Source organism: Salvelinus namaycush, chromosome 4, assembly GCF_016432855.1.
Source record: "Salvelinus namaycush isolate Seneca chromosome 4, SaNama_1.0, whole genome shotgun sequence".
Taxonomy (NCBI): Eukaryota; Metazoa; Chordata; class Actinopteri; order Salmoniformes; family Salmonidae; genus Salvelinus; species Salvelinus namaycush.
In genome coordinates, this window is record NC_052310.1 from 73459475 (window position 1) to 73483812 (window position 24338).

General features: G+C 41.1%; 1 protein-coding gene across 1 annotated transcript in view; it reads left to right on the forward strand.

Annotated features, from left to right (window-relative positions):
* Positions 1-19042: 19042 nt before the first annotated feature.
* Positions 19043-24338, forward strand: part of LOC120046808 (centrosomal protein of 170 kDa-like) — a 72515-nt gene continuing 67219 nt past the window's right edge. Inside the window, exon 1 of the mRNA XM_038992323.1 lies at positions 19043-19168. Within this exon, the coding sequence (XP_038848251.1) occupies positions 19064-19168 (105 nt within the window). The 5' untranslated portion in view covers positions 19043-19063. The remainder of the gene's footprint in view (positions 19169-24338) is intronic.

Below are 24338 nucleotides of genomic sequence, written 5' to 3' on the forward strand. Positions count from 1 at the left end.
ATGAACAGTGCTTTAGTTTATTATGTTGCTGTCCAGCGGTTCTGAATTTGGGACACACCTGACTGTCTACATTTTTCTGTGCTATAGCCTTTTGATTTGAACATTTGAAACGTTTTTGTGTGTGTACTAGGCTATTTGATTTAATTTATATATGTTACAGAACTTTGGTTTCACTGATAAATATGTTGAAATGGACCCAAATGATCTGTTTCTGTCGTCAGTCCTTTTTAAATAGGATAGATGTGCTATATGGTCTACTACAGTATAGGTCCAATGTGATAGTCTGCCTATAACCAGCCTGAGTAGGCTTATAACTCCATTGGGTCCAATGTGATAGTCTGCCTATAACCAGCCTGAGTAGGCCTATAACTCCATTGGGTCTAATGTGATAGTCTGCCTTCTCTAAACTGGTTATAGGCAGACTATCACATTGGGTTCAATGTGATAGTCTGCCTATAACCAGTTTAGAGAAATGTATTGAATTAAAAACAACTATTATCAGGCTGGCTAATGCGATGCATGTCTGTTGAATTTGGAAAGATCCACCCTCACTTGACCCCGCCCCATCTACTCAGCCAGTCAGGAGCCTCTACTGCGTTGCGGCCGTGGCATACTGCATACATTTTACTAAACGGTATATGCTAAATAGTATGCAACAATGAGTACATAGTATGCGGTTTAAGTATGTAGTAAGCTAGTATTGGTATTCGGACACGGCCAGTGTCTGCGCTATCTGTTGGTATTGTAATCAGGTCTAATATTAGCAAGGGATGTTGTCTGAGGCCATGGTGCCCTCAAGGAATGGATACACAAGATCAATTGATTGTGTGGTTATATAAAATGTAGCCTGCTAGTGATGAGTAATCACTCCCATACCAAAAACATAAACATATTTAGATGGGATTGCTGTGCAGCCTAGCTGTACATCATTTAATAAAGAAAGGATCCTTGTGTTTGATCTTTCCTTTTGTGAAAAGTTAGATATATACCTCTGTGTTTGCTGGTCTGGCCTGGCCTCATATGGTATGGTCTGGTCTGGCCTGACTGTAAATAATAGTGCAGTCATCTGGGACCAGAATACTACTCTGTCTTATTCTGGTTGATCCAGTCCTTTTTGTTGTTTATTGCCCTGGCCTGTTGTCCTGCCTCCCTATTCTTTCTGACTGTCGATGCAGCCATGTATCAAAGTAAAGGGCTCTCATTAGCTTTGGGCCTGCTGAAGCAAATAGGAAGATCAGGCAAGCCATTTCATTTATGAGGTTTTACAATCTAGTTCATTTTAGTTGACACTAGGCCACATTTTACATGGCAGCCTTTACTGAAACACCTGCCTCAGCATCTTGGATATATGTGGGAGTGCTTGCACAGATTGCCTATGCATTATTTTGTGTGTGTGTGTGTGTGTGTGTATGTGCAGCTGGCAGTGATAGGTGGTCTGAGTCAGTAGCCCTGGCCTATGATGGGATAAGGAGGCTGAGGGACTGTTGCATCATGTGACCATGGTGCTACTTGGAGGATCCATGGTCACAGGAGAGAAACACATTAGAGACACCCGGAAGAGAACGCTCCATTCATGTCTGTCACTTTCTCTCAGGGGGAGCCTGAAATCTGATTGGCTTAGAGAGGAGGGAAGGATTTTGAATGGCTGGAATGAGATCACTATACTACTTATACAATTTGTCATGTTGTAATTAGATAAAGTAATGCTATGGCTTAGAAGGGGATTAGCCAAAGAGCTGATTATGCTAGATTCGCTTGTGCTTTCTCCAATTATTTTTCTCCTTTAAGGGATGACTTCATTGTCTTGGCTGGTAGAAAGACACCCAACCCCCCCCCAGCCATGTCAGAGAGCTGGATTGTTCTGAGCTGACTGTGCATGCTTTTTTAAAAATTATTATTATTATTTATTACAAAAAACACAAGGAAGTGGTAACATTAAAGTATTAGAACATGAAGGACAAACAATACAGTATCAAGCCACTATCAAACATGTGACTGTGCATGCTTTGTGAGGAGGAGAAGGCATGAGAAGCAGGAAGTAAGCTCAATGCTTCCTGAGGATGGCCTTCGCTCATCTTTGAATCCTCTTGGACAGGAAGTTAGATTGTTACACTGCATGTGTGATGTGAAAAACTACTCTGTGTTTTGTTTAAACAGATTCTCATGCAGTAACAGTAGCCCCTTGAAGGCAAAACAAGCTAATTTTCCACTGAGCCAGGTACTCTCATAAGATTTCACAATGTGTATGATTAGCTGTTAACCTCTTACACGGAACCCAAACCGGCTGCGCGCGTGTGCACTATCGTGCATACATTTATTTTGTCCCCCTACACCAAACGCGATCACGACACGCAGGTTAAAATATCAAAACAAACTCTGAACCAATGAAATTAATTTGGGGACAGGTCGAAAAGTATTAAACATGTATGGCAATTTAGTTAGTTAGCTTGCACTTGATAGCTAATTTGTCCTGGGATATAAACATTGAGTTGTTATTTTACCTGAAATGCACAAGGTCCTCTACTCTGACAATTAATCCACACACAAAATGGTCAACCGAATCGTTTCTAGTCATGTCTCCTCCTCTTCCTTCCAGGCTTTTTCATCTTTTAACTTATATGGTGATTGGCATCTACACTTTCATAGTATTACCACGACAACCGGCAAAACAGTTCGTCTTTCAATCACCCACGTGGGTATAACCAATGAGGAGATGGCACGTGGGTACCTGCTTCTATAAACCAATGAGGAGATGGGAGAGGAAGGACTTGCAGTGCGATCTGCGTCAGGAATAGGAATGACTTCTATTTTAGCCCTTGGCAACGCAGACGCTTATTGGCGCGCGCGAGCAGTGTGGGTGCAATAATTTAATAACATATATTCCTAAATTTATTTTTGCAACGCGAGCGGTGTAGTCAGGGTATTAGAGCGGAAACCCCGTTATCGGGATCAAATTCGACAACATCCGGTGAAATCGCAGTGCGCCGAATTCAAAATACAAAATCGTAATATTAAACATTCATGAAAATACAATTGTTTTACATCGTTTAAAAGCTTAACTTCTTGTTAATCCAGCCGCTTTGTCAGATTTCAAAAGGGCTTTACGGCGAAAGCATACCATGCGATTATCTGAGGACAGCGCCCCGCATACAAAAGCATTCCAAACATTTTCCAACCAAGCAGAGGCATCAAGAAAGTCAGAAATAGCGATAAAATAATTCACTTACCTTTGAAGATCTTCCTCTTTTTGCAATCCCAAGGGTCCCAGCTACATAACAAATGGTCATTTTGTTCGATAAAGTCCTTCTTTATATCCCAAAAGAGTCAGTATAGTTGGCACGCTTGATTCAGTAATCCACCGGTTTCCCTCATTCAAAATGCATACAAATGAATCCCAAAGGTTACCAATAAACTTCGTCCAAACAAGTCAAACAACATTTCTAATCAATCCTCAGGTACCCTAATATGTAAAAAACGCAAAAATTTAAGACAGAGAATAGTATGTTCATTACCGGAGATAAATAACGAAGTGCGCGCCCTCACTGACGCGCGCCACAACACTACAGCCAAAATGGGAGCCACTTAGAAAAACTACAAATTTTAGCACATTTTTTCAAAAAACAAGCCTGAACCTCTTTCTAACGACTGTTGACATCAACTGGAAGCCCTAGGAACTGCAATCTTGGAGGTATTCCTTTGGTATTCCCATAGACAGCCATTATAATGAGTGGTAAGCTCAAAAGAAAAATCCCAGACGGTTTCTCCTCGGGTTTTCACCTGCTATATCAGTTCTGTTATACTCACAGACATTAACTTCAGAGTGTAATCTATACAATAATACCAATTATTTGCATATCCTAGCTTCTGGGCCTGAGTAACAGGCAGTTTACTTTGAGCACGTCAGTCATCCAAAATACAGAATACTGCCACCGGCCCACAAGAAGTTAACCTCACTAGGGTACTCGTTATAAATATTCATAAAACATACAAGTGTTACACATCGATTTAAATATTAACTTCTTGTTAATGCAACCACGGTGTCAGATTTCAAAAAGGCTTTACGGCGAAAACATACCATGCGACTATCTGAGAACAGCGCCCAGCAGACAAATCATTACAAACAGTTACCAGCCAAGTAGAGGAGTTACACAAGTCTGAAATAGCGATAAAATTAATCACTTACCTTTGATGATCTTCATATGGTTGCACTTACAAGACTCTCATTTACTCAATAAATGTTCGTTTTGTTCGATAAAGTCCCTCTTTATAGCCAAAAACCTCCGTTTTGTTTTGCGCGTTTTGTTCAGTAATCCACAGGCTCAAACGCAGTCACAACAGGCAGACGAAAAATCCAAATAGTATCCGTAAAGTTCGTAGAAACATGTCAAACAATGTTTATAATCAATCCTCAGGTTGTTTTTAGCCTAATTAATCAATAATATTTCAACCGGACAATAACGTTTTCAATATAAAAGGTAAACAAGAAATGCGCCCTCTCGGTCGTGCGCATGAAAAACCTCTGGGACACTGTAGGGTCCACTCATTCAGAGTGGTCTTACTCTCTCATTTTTCAGAATACAAGCCTGAAACAATTTCTAAAGACTGTTGACATCTAGTGGAAGCCATAAGAAATGCAATTTTAGTCCTAAGTCAATGGATACTGTTATGGCATTCAATAGAAAACTACAAACATTTAAAAAAAATCCCACTTCCTGGATGGAAGTTCTGTTATACTCACATACATTATTTTAACAGTTTTGGAAACTTTAGAGTGTTTTCTATTATATGCATATCCTAGCTTCTGGGCCTGAGTAGCAGGCAGTTTACTTTGGGCACGCTTTTCATCCGGAGGTGAAAATTGTGCCCCCTACCCTAGTGAAGTTAAAGGTTCAATGCAGCTGTTTAAAAAAATCTTATTATCAAATTATTTGTAACAATTGTGTACCTTACTAGCTAGGTTGTCATACAATTGGTGACATATTTTCAATGCGAATATTCAAAAATCTTCATAAAAACAAAATGTGTTTCCATCAAATGGACTTGTTGCAGATAAAAGGCTGTGCGTGAGGACGCAGTGCACATAAAAATAACTTGTGAAATGGGTTTCCATCACATTTTCAACTCTAGTGATGATTTTGTCACAAAAAATGTTGCGTTTTATAAATGAGTCATTGCAGATGGCGCCGATAGACATGGCCACCTTGTTTCAGGCTTCTAAGCAACTTTACAGTATTATTTGTAATGTTATTTCTCACATTATTAGCCCAGAACGTCCTTTGCATTATTACATACAGCTGGAAAGAAGTTTTGCATATCAGAGAGGCAGTAACTCACCAGCATTTCGATCAAGAATACGACTTTCCTGAATTGGATCCTTTGTTCGTACCATCCAAGGCGATTTAACTTATCACAGAGGCAGCTCCAAGATTCCGCCGGCGGAGAAGAAGTATTTGGAGAGGACTTTTAGTCCGACTCAGGAGGCGTGCACACCATCCACCACTTCTGAGTATATTACTCGCTAATGTTCAGTCCCTGGACAATAAAGTTGACGAACTCAGGGCAAGGATCTCCTTCCAGAGAGATATCAGGGACTGTAACATACTCTGTTTCACGGAATCATGGCTCTCTCTGGATATACTGTCCTCGTCCATACAGCCAGCTGGTTTTTCAATACATTGTGTAGATAGGAATAAATTATTCTCCGGTAGGAAGAAAGGCGGAGGTGTATGTTTGTTATGAGAATTTCGTTATCAATGTTCATAAACTTAAATTAATCTACTCAGTCTGCAACCCAGAATTTGTAAGGTTCTGGTTTAAATGAAACAGACAGAGTCCCCAGCTTACAATAGTCAAAATGTTTATTCACGAGAGCACTCCGAAGTCCATTATACAAAGACATCCATTTTATTCCTTGCTCCTTCCTTACGCACATACTTCCACAAAAAACAGTAGATATCCTACGCACATACATACACACGAACAGTAGGTGAGTTGTATCCTTCTCCAGAGTTCTCACCACTGGGTATCACTATCCAGCCGACAGTTCCATTCACCCGAGATTAGGGAAACCTTGAGAAGTACTCCCTGTCCTATAATAAGTTTCTAGCCAGGTCAGGTCAAACACAGTTTAATTGTTCTCTGTATTTTCTTAGGCACACACATACACACACATTTCTCTCCTTCCCAGGTTTCTTCTGAACCTAGTTGGACTTATGTTTAATACTTCAATTATTCCTTATACATGCTACATAAACTATAATCCCTAATGGTTAAGTTTTAGGGTGGAATTATTTAATCATTATCTTTAAACATATAAATTCCTTTATCAATGTTTCATGATTAACTACTCATGGTGTGATTGTGGTAACATATAGGAATTCAAGTAATTTTGTTCACCCAACCTAGAATACTTCACAATCAAATGTTGACCGCATTACCTCTCTAGAGAATTTTCTTTGGTTATCATCACAGTGTATATTCCCCCTCACATGTCCTGAGGCCGCATTTATTATAGCTGGGGACTTTAATAAAGCAAATCTGAGGAAAACGCTACTAAAGTACTATTAATACATTGCCTGCAGTACTCACACTCCCACAACCTCACTTCGGCAAATCAGATCATGACTCCATTTTGCTCCTCCCTTCCTATAGGCAGAAACTCAAACAAAAAGTACTCATGTTAAGGTCTATTCAACGCTGGTCTAACCAATCAGAATCCATACTTCAAGACTGTATTGATCACGCAGACTGAGACATGTTCCGGGTTTCCTCTAAGAATAACATTGACGTATACACTGACACGGTGACTGAGTTCATCAGGAAGTGTATAGGGGATGTTGTTCCCACTGTGATGAATGAAACCTATCCAAACAAAAAACTGTGGATATATGGCAGCATTCGCGCAAAATTGAAAGCGCAAACCATCGCATTTAACCACGGCAAAGTGTCTGGGAATATTATTGAATACAAACAGGCCAGTTATGCCCTCCGTAAGGCAATCAAACAGGCAAAACGTCAGTATATAGACAAAGTGGAGTCGCAAGTCAATGGCTGAGACATGAGACGTATGTGGCAGGGACTCCAGACAATCACAGATTATAAGGGGAAACCATCCACGACGCGGACACCGATGTCTTGCTCCCGGACAAGCTAAACACCTTCTTCCCCCGCTTTGAGGATAACACAGTGCCGTCAACACGGGCCGCTCCCGAGGACTGTGAGCTCTCGTTTTCTGTGGCCGACTTGAGTAAGACGTTCAAGCGTGTTAACCCTTGCAAGGCTGTCGGCCCAGACACAATCCCAAGCCATGTCCTCAGAGAATGCACAGACCAGCTGCCGGAAGTGTTTACGGACATATTCAATCTCTCCCTATTCCAGTCTGCTGTCCCCACTTGCTTCAAGATGTCCACTATTGTTACTGTAACCTAGAAAGTGAAGGTAACTGAACTAAATTACTATCATCCCGTATCACTCACTTCTGTCATTATGAAGTGCTTTGAGAGGCTAGTTAAGGATCATATCACCTCTACCTTACCTGACACTAGACCCACTGCAATCTGCACACCTCCACAATAGATCCACAGATAAAGCAATCACCATTGCTCTGCACAATGGCAATTGTCTGCACAATGACAATTGTCTGCACAATGACACTTGTCCCATTTGGACAAGAGGAAAACCTATGTAAGAATGCTGTTCATTGACTACAGCTCAGCCTTCAACACCATAGTACTCTCCAAGATCATCATTTATTTTTGGGCCCTGGGTCTGAACCCCGCCCTGTGCAACTGGGTCTTGGACTTCCTGACGGGCCGCCCCCAGGTGGTGATGGTAGGCAACAACACCTCCGCTACGCTGATCCTCAACACATTGGCCACACAAGGGTGCGTGCTCAGCCCTCTCCTGTACTCCCTGTTTACCTATGACTGCTTGGCCATGCACGCCTCGAACTCAATCATCAAGTCTGCAGACTAAATAGTGGTGGGCCAGATTACCAACAACGACGAGACAGCCTATAGGGAGGAGGTGAGGGCCCTGGCGGAGTGGTGCCAGGAAAATAACCTCTCCCTCAACATCAACAAAACAAAGGAGGTGATTGTGGATTTCAGGAGACAGCAGAGGGAGCACATACCCATCCACAACGACGGGCCCGCAGTGGTGAAGGTGAAAAGCTTCAAGTTCTTCAGCGTACAAATCCCTGACATTCTGAAATGGCTGAAGAAATGTGGCTTGGCCCCTAAGACCCTCACAAACCTTTACAGATGCACCATTGAGAGCATCCTGTCAGGCTGTATCACTGCCTGGTACGGCAACTGCACTGTCCGCAACCGCAGGGCTCTCCAGAGGGTGGTGCGGTCAGCCCATTGTAAATCCGGGAGCACACTGCCTGGCCTTCAGGACATCTACAGCACCCGGTGTCAAAGGAAGGCCAAGAAGATCATCAAGGAACTCAGCTATCCGAGCCACACCCCGTTCAGGTCAGTACAGGTGCATCAAGCTAGAACTGAGAGACTGAAAAACAGCTTCTATCTCAAGGCCATCAGACTGTTAACTTCTACTTGGTCACAATCCCGGATCCGGGAGCACCCCCATCAGTAAAAAAGCTGACTAGCATAGCCTAGCATAGCGTCACAAGTAAATACTAGCATCTAAATATCATTAAATCACAAGTCCAAGACACCAGATGAAAGATACACATCTTGTGAATCCAGCCATCATTTCTGATTTTTAAAATGTTTTACAGGGAAGACACAATATGTATTTCTATTAGCTAACCACGATAGCAAAAGACACAACTTTTTTTTCTCCACCATTTTTTTCCTGCATAGGTAGCTATCACAATTTCGACCAAATAAAGATATAAATAGTCACTAACCAAGAAACAACTTCATCAGATGACAGTCTGATAACATATTTATTGTATAGCATATGTTTTGTTAGAAAAATGTGCATATTTCAGGTATAAATCATAGTTTTACATTGCAGCCACCATCACAACTCTCACCAAAGCAACTAGAATAACTACAGAGACCAACGTGAATTACCTAAATACTCATCATAAAACATTTATGAAAAATACACAGCGTACAGCAAATGAAAGACAAAGATCTTGTGAATCCAGCCAATATTTCAGATTTTTTAAGTGTTTTACAGCGAAAACACAATATAGCATTATATTAGCTTACTACAATAGCCAACCACACAACAGCATTGATTCAAGCCAACAATAGCGATAACGAATAAACCAGCAAAAGATATTAATTTTTTCACTAACCTTCTCAAACTTCTTCAGATGACAGTCCTATAACATCATATTACACAATACATATAGAGTTTGTTCGAAAATGTGCATATTTAGCGGCACAAATCGTGGTTATACAATGAGAATAGTAGCCAAGCTGCCAACAATATGTTGGGAGAAATCTTGGGAGAGGCACCTAATCTAATCAGTAACTAATCATAAACTTGACTAAAAAATACAGGTTGGACAGCAAATGAAAGATACATTAGTTCTTAATGCAACCGCTGTGTTAGATTTTTAAAATTAACGTTACTACGACATACAGCGTGCGTTAAAGCGAGACCGCACCGAAATTAATGGCGGAATATGAGTTTTACATTTTTCAACAGAACAACGAATTAACATCATAAATAGTTCTTACTTTTTGATGAGCTTTCATCAGAATCTTGGGCAAGTTGTCCTTTGTCCAAAAGAATTGTTGCTCGGTTGTAGATTGTCGCCTTCAACTTTGGAATTAGCAGTAAACATTAGCCATGTGGCGAAGACGTGTCCAACTAAAATACCGAAAATCGCAATATACTGATATAAACTGATATAACTCGGTTTAAAATAACAACATTATGATGTCTTTAACACCTATATCGAATAAAATCAGAGCCGGATATATCTAACGCCTATAACGGGAGCTTTCTAGAACGCCATCCTGAGGTCTGTCTTGCGTCATGGCGAATGAAGGAAAGACTGGACCCCACGTTCCCAGACCATTTATATGGCCTCAGATCTGCCTAGCAACTCCATTCCAATTCTCACTATTTGCTGACATCTAGTGGAAGGCGTATGCAGTGCATCTCGACCAATAGAAGACATGCAAATTAATAAACTGACCTCAGAACAGCCTGGCTGATTTCAGATTTCTCACTTCCTCACAGGAAAATTGCTCCAACTTGAGTTCTGTTTTATTCACAGATATAATTCAAACGGTTTTAGAAACTAGAGAGTGTTTTCTATCCAATAGTAATAATAATATGCATATTGTACGAGCAAGAATTGAGTACGAGGCAGTTTAATTTGGGAACTAAATTTTTACAAAGTGAAAACAGCACCCCCTATTGAGAAAAGGTTTTTAAATAGCCATCACTCTCCGGTCTCCACCCAGTACCCTGCCCTGAACTTAGTCACTGTCACTAGTCGGCTACCACCTGGTTGCTCATTCCTGCACCCCAGAGGCAGCTGCCCTATGTACTTAGTCATGTAACACTGGGCACTTTAATAAGATAACACTGGTCACGTTAATAATGTTTACATACTGTTTTACCCATTTCATATGTATATACTGTATTCTAGTCAAGCCCATCCTATTCAATTATTGCTGTATATATACTATTCTATCAACGTAAGAAGAGGGGCGGGGGTGTATGCCTTATGATCAACGAGACGTGGTGTGATCATAACAACATACAGGAACTCAAGTCATTCTGTTCACCAGATTTAGAATTCCTCACAATCAAATGTCGACCGCATTATCTACCAAGGGAATTCTCTTCGATTATAATCACAGCCGTATATATTCCCCCCCAAGCAGACACATCGATGGCCCTGAACGAACTTTATCTGACTCTTTGTAAACTGGAAACCACACACCCTGAGGCTGCATTCATCGTAGCTGGGGATTTTAACAAGGCTAATCTGAAAACAAAACTCCCTAAATTCTATCAGCATATCGATTGTGCTACCAGGGCTGGTAAAACCTTGGATCATTGTTATACTAACTTCCGCGACGCATATAAGGCCCTCCCCCGCCCTCCTATAGGAAAAGCTGACCACGACTCCATTTTGTCGCTTCCAGCCTACAGAAACTAAAACAGCAAGCTCCCGCGCTCAGGTCTGTTCAACGCTGGTCCGACCAATCTGATTCCACGCTTCAAGACTGCTTCGATCACGTGGATTGGGATATCTTCCGCATTGCGTCCAACAACAACATTGACGAATATGCTGATTCGGTGAGCGAGTTCATTAGAAAGTGCATTGACGATGTCGTACCCACAGCAACGATTAAAACATTCCCAAACCAGAAACCGTGGATTGATGGCAGCATTCGCGTGAAACTGAAAGCGCGAACCACTGCTTTTAACCAGGGCAAGGTGACCGGAAACATGACCGAATACAAACAGTGTAGCTATTCCCTCCGCAAGGCAATCAAACAAGCTAAGTCCCAGTATAGAGACAAAGTAGAGTCGCAATTCAACAGCTCAGACACAAGAGGTATGTGGCAGGGTCTACAGTCAATCACCGATTACAAAAAGAAAACCAGCCCCGTCGCGGACCAGGATGTCTTGCTCCCAGACAGACTAAATAACTTTTTTGCTCGCTTTGAGGACAATACAGTGCCACTGACACGGCCCGCTACCAAAACCTGCGGGCTCTCCTTCACTGCAGCCGAGGTGAGTAAAACATTTAAACGTGTTAACCCTCGCAAGGCTGCAGGCCCAGACGGCATTCCCAGCCGCGTCCTCAGAGCATGCGCAGACCAGCTGGCTGGTGTGTTTAAGGACATATTCAATCAATCCTTATCCCAGTCTGCTGTTCCCACATGCTTCAAGAGGGCCACCATTGTTCCTGTTCCCAAGAAAGCTAAGGTAACTGAGCTAAACGACTACCGCCCCGTAGCACTCACTTCCGTCATCATGAAGTGCTTTGAGAGACTAGTCAAGGACCATATCACCTCCACCCTACCTGACACCCTAGACCCACTCCAATTTGCTTACCGACCCAATAGGTCCACAGACGACGCAATCGCAACCACACTGCACACTGCCCTAACCCATCTGGACAAGAAGAATACCTATGTGAGAATGCTGTTCATCGACTACAGCTCAGCATTTAACACCATAGTACCCTCCAAACTCGTCATCAAGCTCGAGACCCTGGGTCTCGACCCCGCCCTGTGCAACTGGGTCCTGGACTTCCTGACGGGCCGCCCCCAGGTGGTGAGGTTAGGTAACAACATCTCCACCCCGCTGATCCTCAACACTGGGGCCCCACAAGGGTGCGTTCTGAGCCCTCTCCTGTACTCCCTGTTCACCCACGACTGCGTGGCCATGCACGCCTCCAACTCAATCATCAAGTTTGCGGACGACACTACAGTGGTAGGCTTGATTACCAACAACGACGAGACGGCCTACAGGGAGGAGGTGAGGGCCCTCGGAGTGTGGTGTCAGGAAAATGACCTCACACTCAACGTCAACAAAACAAAGGAGATGATTGTGGACTTCAGGAAACAGCAGAGGGAGCACCCCCCTATCCACATCGACGGGACAGTAGTGGAGAAGGTGGAAAGTTTTAAGTTCCTCGGTGTACACATCACGGACAAACTGAATTGGTCCACCCACACAGACAGCGTTGTGAAGAAGGCGCAGCAGCGCCTCTTCAACCTCAGGAGGCTGAAGAAATTCGGCTTGTCACCAAAAGCACTCACAAACTTCTACAGATGCACAATCGAGAGCATCCTGTCGGGCTGTATCACCGCCTGGCACGGCAACTGCTCCGCCCACAACCGTAAGGCTCTCCAGAGGGTAGTGAGGTCTGCACAACGCATCACCGGGGGCAAACTACCTGCCCTCCAGGACACCTACACCACCCGATGTCACAGGAAGGCCATAAAGATCATCAAGGACAACAACCACCCGAGCCACTGCCTGTTCACCCCGCTATCATCCAGAAGGCGAGGTCAGTACAGGTGCATCAAAGCAGGGACCGAGAGACTGAAAAACAGCTTCTATCTCAAGGCCATCAGACTGTTAAACAGCCACCACTAACATTTAGTGGCCACTGCCAACATACTGACTCAACTCCAGCCACTTTAATAATGGGAATTGATGGAAATTATGTAAAAATGTATCACTAGCCACTTTAAACAATGCCACTTAATATAATGTTTACATACCCTACATTACTCATCTCATATGTATATGTATATACTGTACTGTATATCATCCACTGCATCTTGCCATCTTTATGTAATACATGTATCACTAGCCACTTTAAACTATGCCACTTTATGTTTACATACCCTACATTACTCATCTCATATGTATAGACTGTACACTATACCATCTACTGCATCTTGCCTATGCCGTTCTGTACCATCACTCATTCATATATCTTTATGTACATACTCTTTATCCCTTTACACTTGTGTGTATAAGGTAGTAGTTGTGGAATTGTTAGGTTAGATTACTTGTTGGTTATTACTGCATTGTCGGAACTAGAAGCACAAGCATTTCGCTACACTCGCATTAACATCTGCTAACCATGTGTATGTGACAAATAAAATTTGATTTTGATTTGATTTGTATTGTTCAGATATACTACATATTCTATCCACATACTGTCCATAATGTCTATACATCCCATCACATATATAAAGTACTAGTCAAAAGTTTGGACACACCTACTCATTCAAGGGTTTTTGGAGTGTGCAAAGCTGTCATCAAGGCAAAGGGTGGCTGCTTTGAAGTATGTCAAATATAAAATATATTTTGTGTTTAGCACTTATTTGGTAACAACATGATTCCATATGTGTTATTTAATGGTTTTGATGTTTTCACTATTATTATATAATGTAGAAAATAGTACAAATAAAGACAAACCCTTGAATGAGTAGGTGTGTCCAAACTTTTGACTGGTATTGTATATATGTATTTGTACTCCAGACTCCGACATTGATCGTCCTAATATTTCTATATTTCTTAATTCCATTATTTTACTTTTAGATTTGCATTTATTGTTGTGAATCGTTAGATATTACTGCACTGTTGGATCTAGGAACACAAGCATTTTGCTACACCCGCAATAACGTCTGATAAATATGTGTATACGACCAATGAAATTGTATTTGATGTGCCCACTGGTCTTGGCACGTGTGCTCTAGTGAACAGATAGCCAGATACAGTGCTGCTATAGCCTACATGATGAGATTATTATGGACAAGAGACCGATTTTTTTATTTTTAAGTTGGCAGCCAAAACATCAATCATCATGTCACCAGAATAAGAACATCAATATTTATTGGACAGGAGCATCAAGCTCTTCACCGTACACTTTCACCACCATGTGAAGTTCATCATAACTTATTTCATCTGTAGCCTAATAAACTGCATGGCTTCCCGAGTCGTGGGAGGACCACACAACACATCATCGCAGGACTTCAATATATCATCGAAGTCTACTTCAATATGATGGTTATTATATCAATATTTGCATTCCACCGCATTTTCTCGCATAATTCATTTTAAGACACAAAAAGATCCCACCTTGTCTAGCATATTTAGTTTTGTTGAAATTTGAAAAGTTAACTGACAAATTTGCTGTTTCCATCAGGCCTGTTGTGACATTTTTTTTCCGAATATGTACTGTACTTTACTCGCATAAAAAGTTGTATGGAAACCTGGTTACTGTGATTGTTTTCAATTAAAAACAAATGGCTTCTTAGCGAAAAGCAAGAGTTTAGCTAGGCCTGTCTGTCTGGGAGTGGTCTGAGTGGGGAGGGGGAAGCTGAAAATTAGCTGTTATTAGCAGAGAGGTTTGGAACTCTCTTATTGGTCTATTAACTAATTTACCATATGGTAAACCATATCGCCATGGAAGGCCAAAAATCCCTCCCACAAAAACAGGCTGAAATTTCAGGCGGTGTTTTCAAACAGCTCTTACACTAAAAGGGCATTATTATAATGTTCACAAGTTCACAGTATTATTCCAAACTCATAGTGTAGAAATATAGATAAAACACCGGAAAATCAAATTTTGGAGTGTTTTGAGAGTCTTTTTTGAGATTTTTGAGAGTCTTTAACTTCTCTGGGATAGGTGGGACGGTAGCGTTCCACTTGGCCAAAATCCAGAAAAAATGTAGCGCGCCAAATTCAAATATATTACTATAAAAATCAATCTTTCATGAAATCACACATGAAAGACACCAAATTAAAGCTACACATGTTGTGAATCCAGCCAACATGTCTGATTTCAAAAAGGATTTACGGGGAAACCACACCAAACAATTATGTTAGCTCAGTACATAGCCACAGAAAAACACAGCCATTTTCCCAGAAAAAGATAGTAGTCACAAAAAGCAGAAATAGAGATAAAATGAATCACTAACCTTTGATGATCTTCATCAGATGACACTCATAGGACATCATGTTACACAATACATTTATGTTTTGTTCGATAATGTGCATATTTATATCCACAAATCTCGGTTTACATTGGCGCCATGTTCAGAAAATCCTCCAAAATATCCGGAGTAATTGCAGAGAGCCACGTCAAATAACAGAAATACTCATCATAAGATACATGTTTTACACAGAATTAAAGATACACTTGTTCTTAATGCAACCGCTGTGTCAGATAAAAAAATAAAAATAAAACTTTACGTAAAAAGCACACCATGCAATAATCTGAGACGGCGGTCAGATTTAACAACATTTCTCCGCCATGTTGGAGTCAACAGAAATACGAAATTACATCATAAATATTCCCTTACCTTTGATTATGTTCATCAGAATGCACTGCCAGGAATCCTAGTTCCACAATAAACCGTTGTTTTGTTCGATAATGTCCATTACTTATGTCCAATTAGCTACTTTTGCTAGCATGTGTAGTACACGTGTCCAAACGCTCGCGCCGATGCAGGCAAACCTCGGATGAAAACTTCAAAAAGTTATATTACAAGTCGAATAAACTGGTCAAACTTAGTAGAGAATCAATCTTCAGGATGTTGTTATCATTTATATCCAATAAGGTTCCAACCGGAGAATTCTTTTCAGTCTCTATAAGTAATGGAACGCATGGCGATATCATGAGGAATGCGCGTGACCAAGAACTGGCAATCTGCCAGACCACTGACTCAAACACCTCCCATCTGGTCCCACATCACAGTATAGGCTTCATTCAGCGTTCTACAGACTGTTGACATCTAGTGGAAGGCGTAGGAAGTGCAAACAGATCCATATATTACAGGGAATTGAATAGGCGATGAGTTTAACAATGACCAGTCTCAGAATTCTCACTTCCTGTTTGGATTTTTTCTCAGGTTTTTGCCTGCCATATGAGTTCTGTTATACTCACAGACATCATTCAAACAGTTTTAGAAACTTCAGAGTGTTTTCTATCCAATAGTAATAATAATATGCATATATTAGCATCTGGGCCAGAGTAGGAGGCAGTTCACTATGGGCACGCAATTCATCCAAAAGTGAAAATGCTGCCCCCTATATCAAAGAAGTTAAATCACAACAAGGATGTTATAGGATGATAAGTGGGCAGAGATGAGGATTTTGCAATAACGCAGCTGTTTTGAAATGTCATGAAATTGTCTAGCAATCGACAGTCCTCACAGGACATTACAAACAAAACCAACATATTGTACAGTATCAGTGTCAGAGGTCTTGCAGTGTAGAGGACAACTCTGCCAGAGACCCACCTGGCTTGCAAGCATGCCTCATGTCTCAGCCTTTGAAACATTCTCCCCCCAGAGCTAACCACTTTAAGCCACAACAAAAACCTAATACAAAAAATCTAGTAAAGGAATGCGATAAGTATATATAAATATAAAATATATGGATGAGCAGTAACAGAGCGGCTAAGATGCAATAGATAGTATAGAATAGATAGTGGAGGATGCAGTATACAGTATATACATACAGATGAAGTCGGAAGTTTACTTATGCTTAGGTTGGAGTCATTAAAACTTGTTTTTCAACCACTACACAAATTTCTTGTTAACAAACTATAGTTTTGGGAAGTCGGTTAGGACATCTACTTTGTGCATGACACAAGTCATTTTTCCAACAATTTTTTACAGACAGATTATTTCACTTATGATTCACTGTATCACAATTCCAGTGGGTCAAAAGTTTACATACACTAAGTTGACTGTGCCTCTAAACAACTTGGACAATTCAGAAAATGATGTCATGGCTTTAGAAGCTTCTGATAGGCTAATTGACATCATTTGAGTCAATTGGAGGTGTACCTGTGGATGTATTTCAAGGCCTACCTTCAAACTCAGTGCCTCTTTGCTTGACATCATGGGAAAATCAAAATAAATCAGCCAAGACCTCAGAAAAATAATTGTAGACCTCCACAAGTCTGGTTCATCCTTGGGAGCAATTTCCAAATGCCTGAAGGTACCATGTTCATCTGTACAAACAATAGTACGCAATAATATACACCATGGGACCACACAGCCGTCATATCGCTCAGGAAGGAGACGTGTTCTGTCTCCTAGAGATGAATGTACTTTGGTGCGAAAAGTGCAAATCAATCCCAGAACAACAACAAAGGACCTTGTGAAGATGCTGGAGGACACAGGTACAAAAGTATCTATATCCACAGTAAAACGAGTCCTATATCGACATAACCTGAAATGCCGCTCAGCAAGGAAGAAGCCACTGCTCCAAAACCGTCATAAAAAAACAGACTACGGTTTGCAACTGCACATGGGGATAAAGATCGTACTTTTTGGAGAAATGATCTGGTCTGATGAAACAAAAATAGAACTGTTTGGCCATAATGACCATCGTTATGTTTGGAGGAAAAAGGGGGTGGCTTGCAAGCCAAAGAACACCGACCCAACCGTGAAGCACGGGGGTGGCAGCATCATGTTGTGGAGGTGCTTTTCTGCAGGAGGGACTATTAGGTCAGGAGGGACTCTTAGTTAGTGATCCTAACTGACCTAAGACAGGGAATTTTTACTAGGATTAAATGTCAGGAATTGTGAAAAACTGAGTTTAAATGTATTTGGCTGAGGTGTATGTAAACTTCCGACTTCAACTGTAGGTAAGATAATTTCCTTTTGAATTTCTCGTTAAATGTAAAATGTTCCTCTTTTTGATACATTTAATAGAGTGAGTTAGGTCTGCTCTATACCAAATTAGCATACCCCCTGAGTCCCTTCCCTGTTTCACACCTGGTAGGTTGGTGGATGGGACTTCCAGCTCTCTGTAACCTATAGGGAAACCAGTGGATCCGTCTCCTCTATACCATGTTTCTTGTAGGATGACAATGTCTGTATTTCTGATTTCTTTGGTGAAGTCAAGGTTCCTGCTCTTTAGGCCAAAGGCAGATGACCTCAGGCCTTGGGTATTTCAGGATGATATAGTGAAGGCTTTGTGTTCCATAAAGTGTCCAATGTTGTTGGTTGTGTGGTTTGGCCTCAGACCAGTAAGTGTTAGCAGAGCCTGCTGAGCATCTGGTACATTGCCAATGGCTTGGGATAGTGTAAGAGTGGGGGTTGGGCCTGTTTGCCTGCTCACGGCCTGGGCGTATGTGTGAGTTACATGTTGAGGCCCTCTGTGGGACTGGGAGGTATGGGGTGGGCAGGAGGGGCATAGGTCTGATCTGAGGGGGCCTAAATGAGGTGTGGGCATGGTTGACTTGTGGGCTAGTGATTGGTTGGGGTGGGTGTGTCTATTGATCTGTTGCTCCTGTGTGAAGTATTGGGGTTGCGTTTGAGAGTGATGTCCTTTAGGGTCCGGTGCGAAGGCGGGCACTGCTGCCTTGTACAGGTGGACCTGGTCGTAAAGGCTGTTCAAGTCCAGGGTGGAGTGGTGGGCCAGGTAAACATTTGGTTTTGAGGCACAGTCACGGGAAATACTTGCGTTTACCCGCTGAATGGTAGCAGGGTGGAAGTATTTTCGTGGTAGCAAGGTTGAGATAACCACTTGTGCGTTGGGGAAAGTAGAAGAAGCTTTTTCAATCAATCTCTCTCTCTCTCTCTCTCAGGATGACATATGGTTGGAGGTTGGAGTGAGTAGCGTAGCAGAGATGAGTCTCACATCATGGTTCCTGGTGAGCAGCGGGGGCACTCGTCACCGTCTGCCACTGGAGATGATCTTCGTCGGCCGAGATGACTGCGAGCTCATGCTGCAGGTGAGCATGACTCCAATACAACACAACATGTTACAGCATCACATGATACAACACAACATTTTACAACACCACACAACATGATACAACACAGCAAAACATCATACAATACAACACAACATGATACAACACAACCTTTTACAACACAACACAACATGATACAACACAACACGATACAACACAGCAAAACATCATACAATACAACACAACACGATACAACACAACATGATACAGTACAACACGATACAAGACAACATGATACAAGACAACATGATACAAGACACCATGTTACAGCACAACATGATACAACACAACATGATACAGTACAACATGATACAGTACAACATGATACAAGACAACATGATACAACACACCATGTTACAGCACAACATGATACAACACAACATGATACAGTACAACATGATACAAGACAACATGATACAACACACCATGTTACAGCACAACATGATACAACACAACATGATACAGTACAACATGATACAGTACAACATGATACAAGACAACATGATACAAGACAACATGATACAACACACCATGTTACAGCACAACATGATACAACACAACATGATACAGTACAACAAGATACAAAACAACATGATACAACACACCATGTTACAGCACAACATGATACAACACAACATGACACAAAACAATATGATACAGCACACCACAACACAACATGATACAACACAACGTGATACAACATAACACAACATGATACAATACAACATGATAAAACACACCATGATACAACACACCATGATACAACACAACATGATACAACACAACATGATACAACACAACATGATACAACACAACATGCTACAACATAACACAACACAACATGATACAATACAACACGATACAGCACAACATGATACAACACACCATGTTACAGTACAACATGATACAGCGCAACATGATACAACACACCATGATACAACACAACATGATACAATACAACACGATACAGCACAACATGATACAACACACCATGTTACAGTACAACCTGATACAGCACAACATGATACAACACAACATGATACAACATGATACAACACAACATGATACAGCACAACATGATACAACATAACACAACACAACATGATACAATACAACACGATACAGCACAACATGATACAACACAATGCAACATGATACAACACAACTCAACATGATACAACACAACTCAACATGATACAACACAATGCAACATGATACAACACAATACAACATGACACAACACAACTCAACATGATACAACACAATGCAACATGATACAACACAATACAACATGATACAACACAACACAACAAGATACAACACAACATGCTACAATACAACATGATACAACACAACATGATACAACACAACATGATACAACACAACATGATACAACATGACACAACACAACATGATACAACACAACATGATACAACACAGCACAACATGATACAACACAACATGATACAACACAGCATGATACAACACACCATGATACAACATGACACAACACAACATGATACAACATGACACAACACAACATGATACAACACAACATGATACAACACAGCACAACATGATACAACACAACATGATACAACACAGCATGATACAACACACCATGATACAACATGACACAACACAACATGATACAACACAGCACAACATCATACAACACAACATGATACAACATGACACAACACAGCACAACATGATACAACATGATACAACACCACATGATACAACATGACACAACACAACATGATACAACACAACATGATACAACACAGCACAACATGATACAACATGACACAACACAACATGACACAACACAACATGACACAACACAGCATGATACAACATGACACAACACAACATGATACAACACAGCACAACATCATACAACACAACATGATACAACATGACACAACACAACATGACACAACACAACATGACACAACACAGCACAACATCATACAGCACAACATGATACAACATGACACAACACCACATGATACAACACTACATGGTACAACATGATACAACACAACATGATACAACACAACATGATACAACACAACATGACACAACACAACATGACACAACACAGCACAACATCATACAGCACAACATGATACAACATGACACAACACAACATGATACAACACAGCACAACATCATACAACACAACATGACACAACACAACATGACACAACACAACATGACACAACACAACATGATACAACACAGCACAACATCATACAGCACAACATGATACAACATGACACAACACAACATGATACAACACTACATGGTACAACATGATACAACACAACATGATACAACATGACACAACACAACATGATACAACACAGCACACCATCATACAGCACAACATGATACAACATGACACAACACAACATGATACAACACTACATGGTACAACATGATACAACACAACATGATACAACATGACACAACACAACATGATACAACACAGCACAACATGATACAACACACCATGATACAACATGACACAACACAACATGATACAACACTACATGGTACAACATGATACAACACAACATGATACAACACAACATGATACAACACAGCACAACATGATACAACATGACACAACACAACATGACACAACACAACACAGCACAACATCATACAACACACCATGATACAACATGACACAACACAACATGATACAACACAGCACAACATCATACAACACACCATGATACAACATGACACAACACAACATGATACAACACAGCACAACATCATACAACACAACATGATACAACATGACACAATACAACATGACACAACACAGCACAACATGATACAACACACAACATTATACAACACAACATGACACAACACAGCATGATACAACACACCATGATACAACATGACACAACACAGCACAACATGATACAACACACAACATGATACAACACAACATGACCAAACACAACATGTCACAAAACAACATAACACAACACAGCACAACATCATACAACACAACACAACATGACACAACACAACACAACATGATACAACACAACATGATAAAACACAATATGACACGACACACCACAACACGACACACCACAACATGACACAACACAACATGATACAACACAAAATGATAAAACACAGCACAACACAACATGACACAACACAACATATTACAACACAACACAACATGATACACAACATTTTTACTAGGATTAAATGTCAGGAATTGAGTTTCATGTTTTTGGCTAAGGTGTATGTAAACTTACGACTTCAAATGTACATACACCTCAGCCAAATACATTTAAACTCAGTTTTTCACAATTCCTGACATTTAATCCTAGTAAAAATTCCATATCTTAGGTCAGTTAGGATCACCACTTTATTTAAAAAATGTGAAATGTTTGTTTTTTGGTGAGAATAATTCATTTCAGCTTTTATTTCTTTCATCACATTCCCAGTGGGTCAGAAGTCTACATATACTCAATAGGTATTTGGTAGCATTGCCTTTAAATTGTTTATCTTGGGTCAAACGTTTCGGGTAGTCTTCCACAAGCTTCCCACAATAAGTTGGGTGAATTTGGCCCATTCCTCCTGACAGAGCTGGTGTAACTGAGTCAGGTTTGTAGGCCTCCTTGCTCGCACACGCTCTTTCAGTTCTGCCCACACATTTTCTATAGGATTGAGGTCAGGGCTTTGTGATGGCCACTCCAATACCTTGACTTTGTTGTCCTTAAGCCATTTTGCCACAACTTTGGAAGTATGCTTGGGGTCATTGTCCATTTGGGAGACCCATTTGCGACCAAGCTTTAACTTCCTGACTGATGTCTTGAGATGTTGCTTCAATGTATCCACATAATTTTCCTACCTCATGATGCCATCTATTTTGTGAAGTGCACCAGTCCCTCCAGCAGCAAAGCACCCCCACAAAATGATGCTGCCACCTCCATGCTTCACAGTTGGGATGGTGTTCTTCAGCTTGCAAGCTTCCCCCTTTTTCCTCCAAACATAACGATGGTCATTATGGCCAAGCAGTTCTATTTTTGTTTCATCAGACCAGAGGTTATTTCTCCCAAAAGTATGATCTTTGTCCCCATGTGCAGTTGCAAACCGTAGTCTGTTTCTTTTATGGCGGTTTTGGAGCAGTGGCTTCTTCCTTGCTGAGCGGCCTTTCAGGTTATGTCGATATAGGACACGTTTTACTGTGGATATAGATACTTTTGTAGCTGTGTCCTCCAACATCTTCACAAGGTCCTTTGCTGTTGTTATGGGATTGATTTGCACTTTTTTCACCAAAGTACATTAATCTCTAGGAGACAGAACACGTCTCCTTCCTGAGCGGTATGATGGCTAAGTGGCCCCATGGTGTCTATACTTGCGTACTAATGTTTGTACAGATGAACGTGGTACCTTCAGGCGTTTGGAAATTGCTCCCAAGGATGAACCAGACTTGTAAAGGTCTCCAATTTTTTTCTGAGGTCTTGGCTGATTTCTTTTGATTTTCCCATGATGTCAAGCAATGAGGCACTGAGTTTAAAGGTAGGCCTTGAAATACATCCGCAGGTACACCTCCAATTGACTCAAATTATGTCAATTAGCCTATCAGAAGCTTCTAAAGCCATGACATCATTTTCTGGAATTTTCCAAGCTGTTTAGAGGCACAGTCAACTTAGTGTATGTAAACCTCTTACCCACTGGAATTGTGATACAGTGAATTATAAGTGAAATAATCTGTCTGTAAACAATTGTTGGAAAAATTACTTGTCATGCTCAAAGTAGATGTCATAACCGACTTGCCAAAACTATAGTTTGTTAACAAGAAATGTGTGGATTGGTTGAAAAACGAGTTTTAATGACTCAAACCTAAGTGTATGTAAACTTCCGACTTCAACTGTGTGTGTGTGTGTGTGTGTGTGTGTGTGTGTGTGTGTGTGTGTGTGTGTGTGTGTGTGTGTGTGTGTGTGTGTGTGTGTGTGTGTGTGTGTGTGTGTGTGTGTGTGTGTGTGTGTGTGTGTGTGTGCGCGTGTGCGTGTCCGCGCATGCATGTGTGTGATAGAGAAAGTCTCAGCCAGAGATATTTCTAGAAATTGGGGCAGATACATGTTGAGTTAGGTCCATC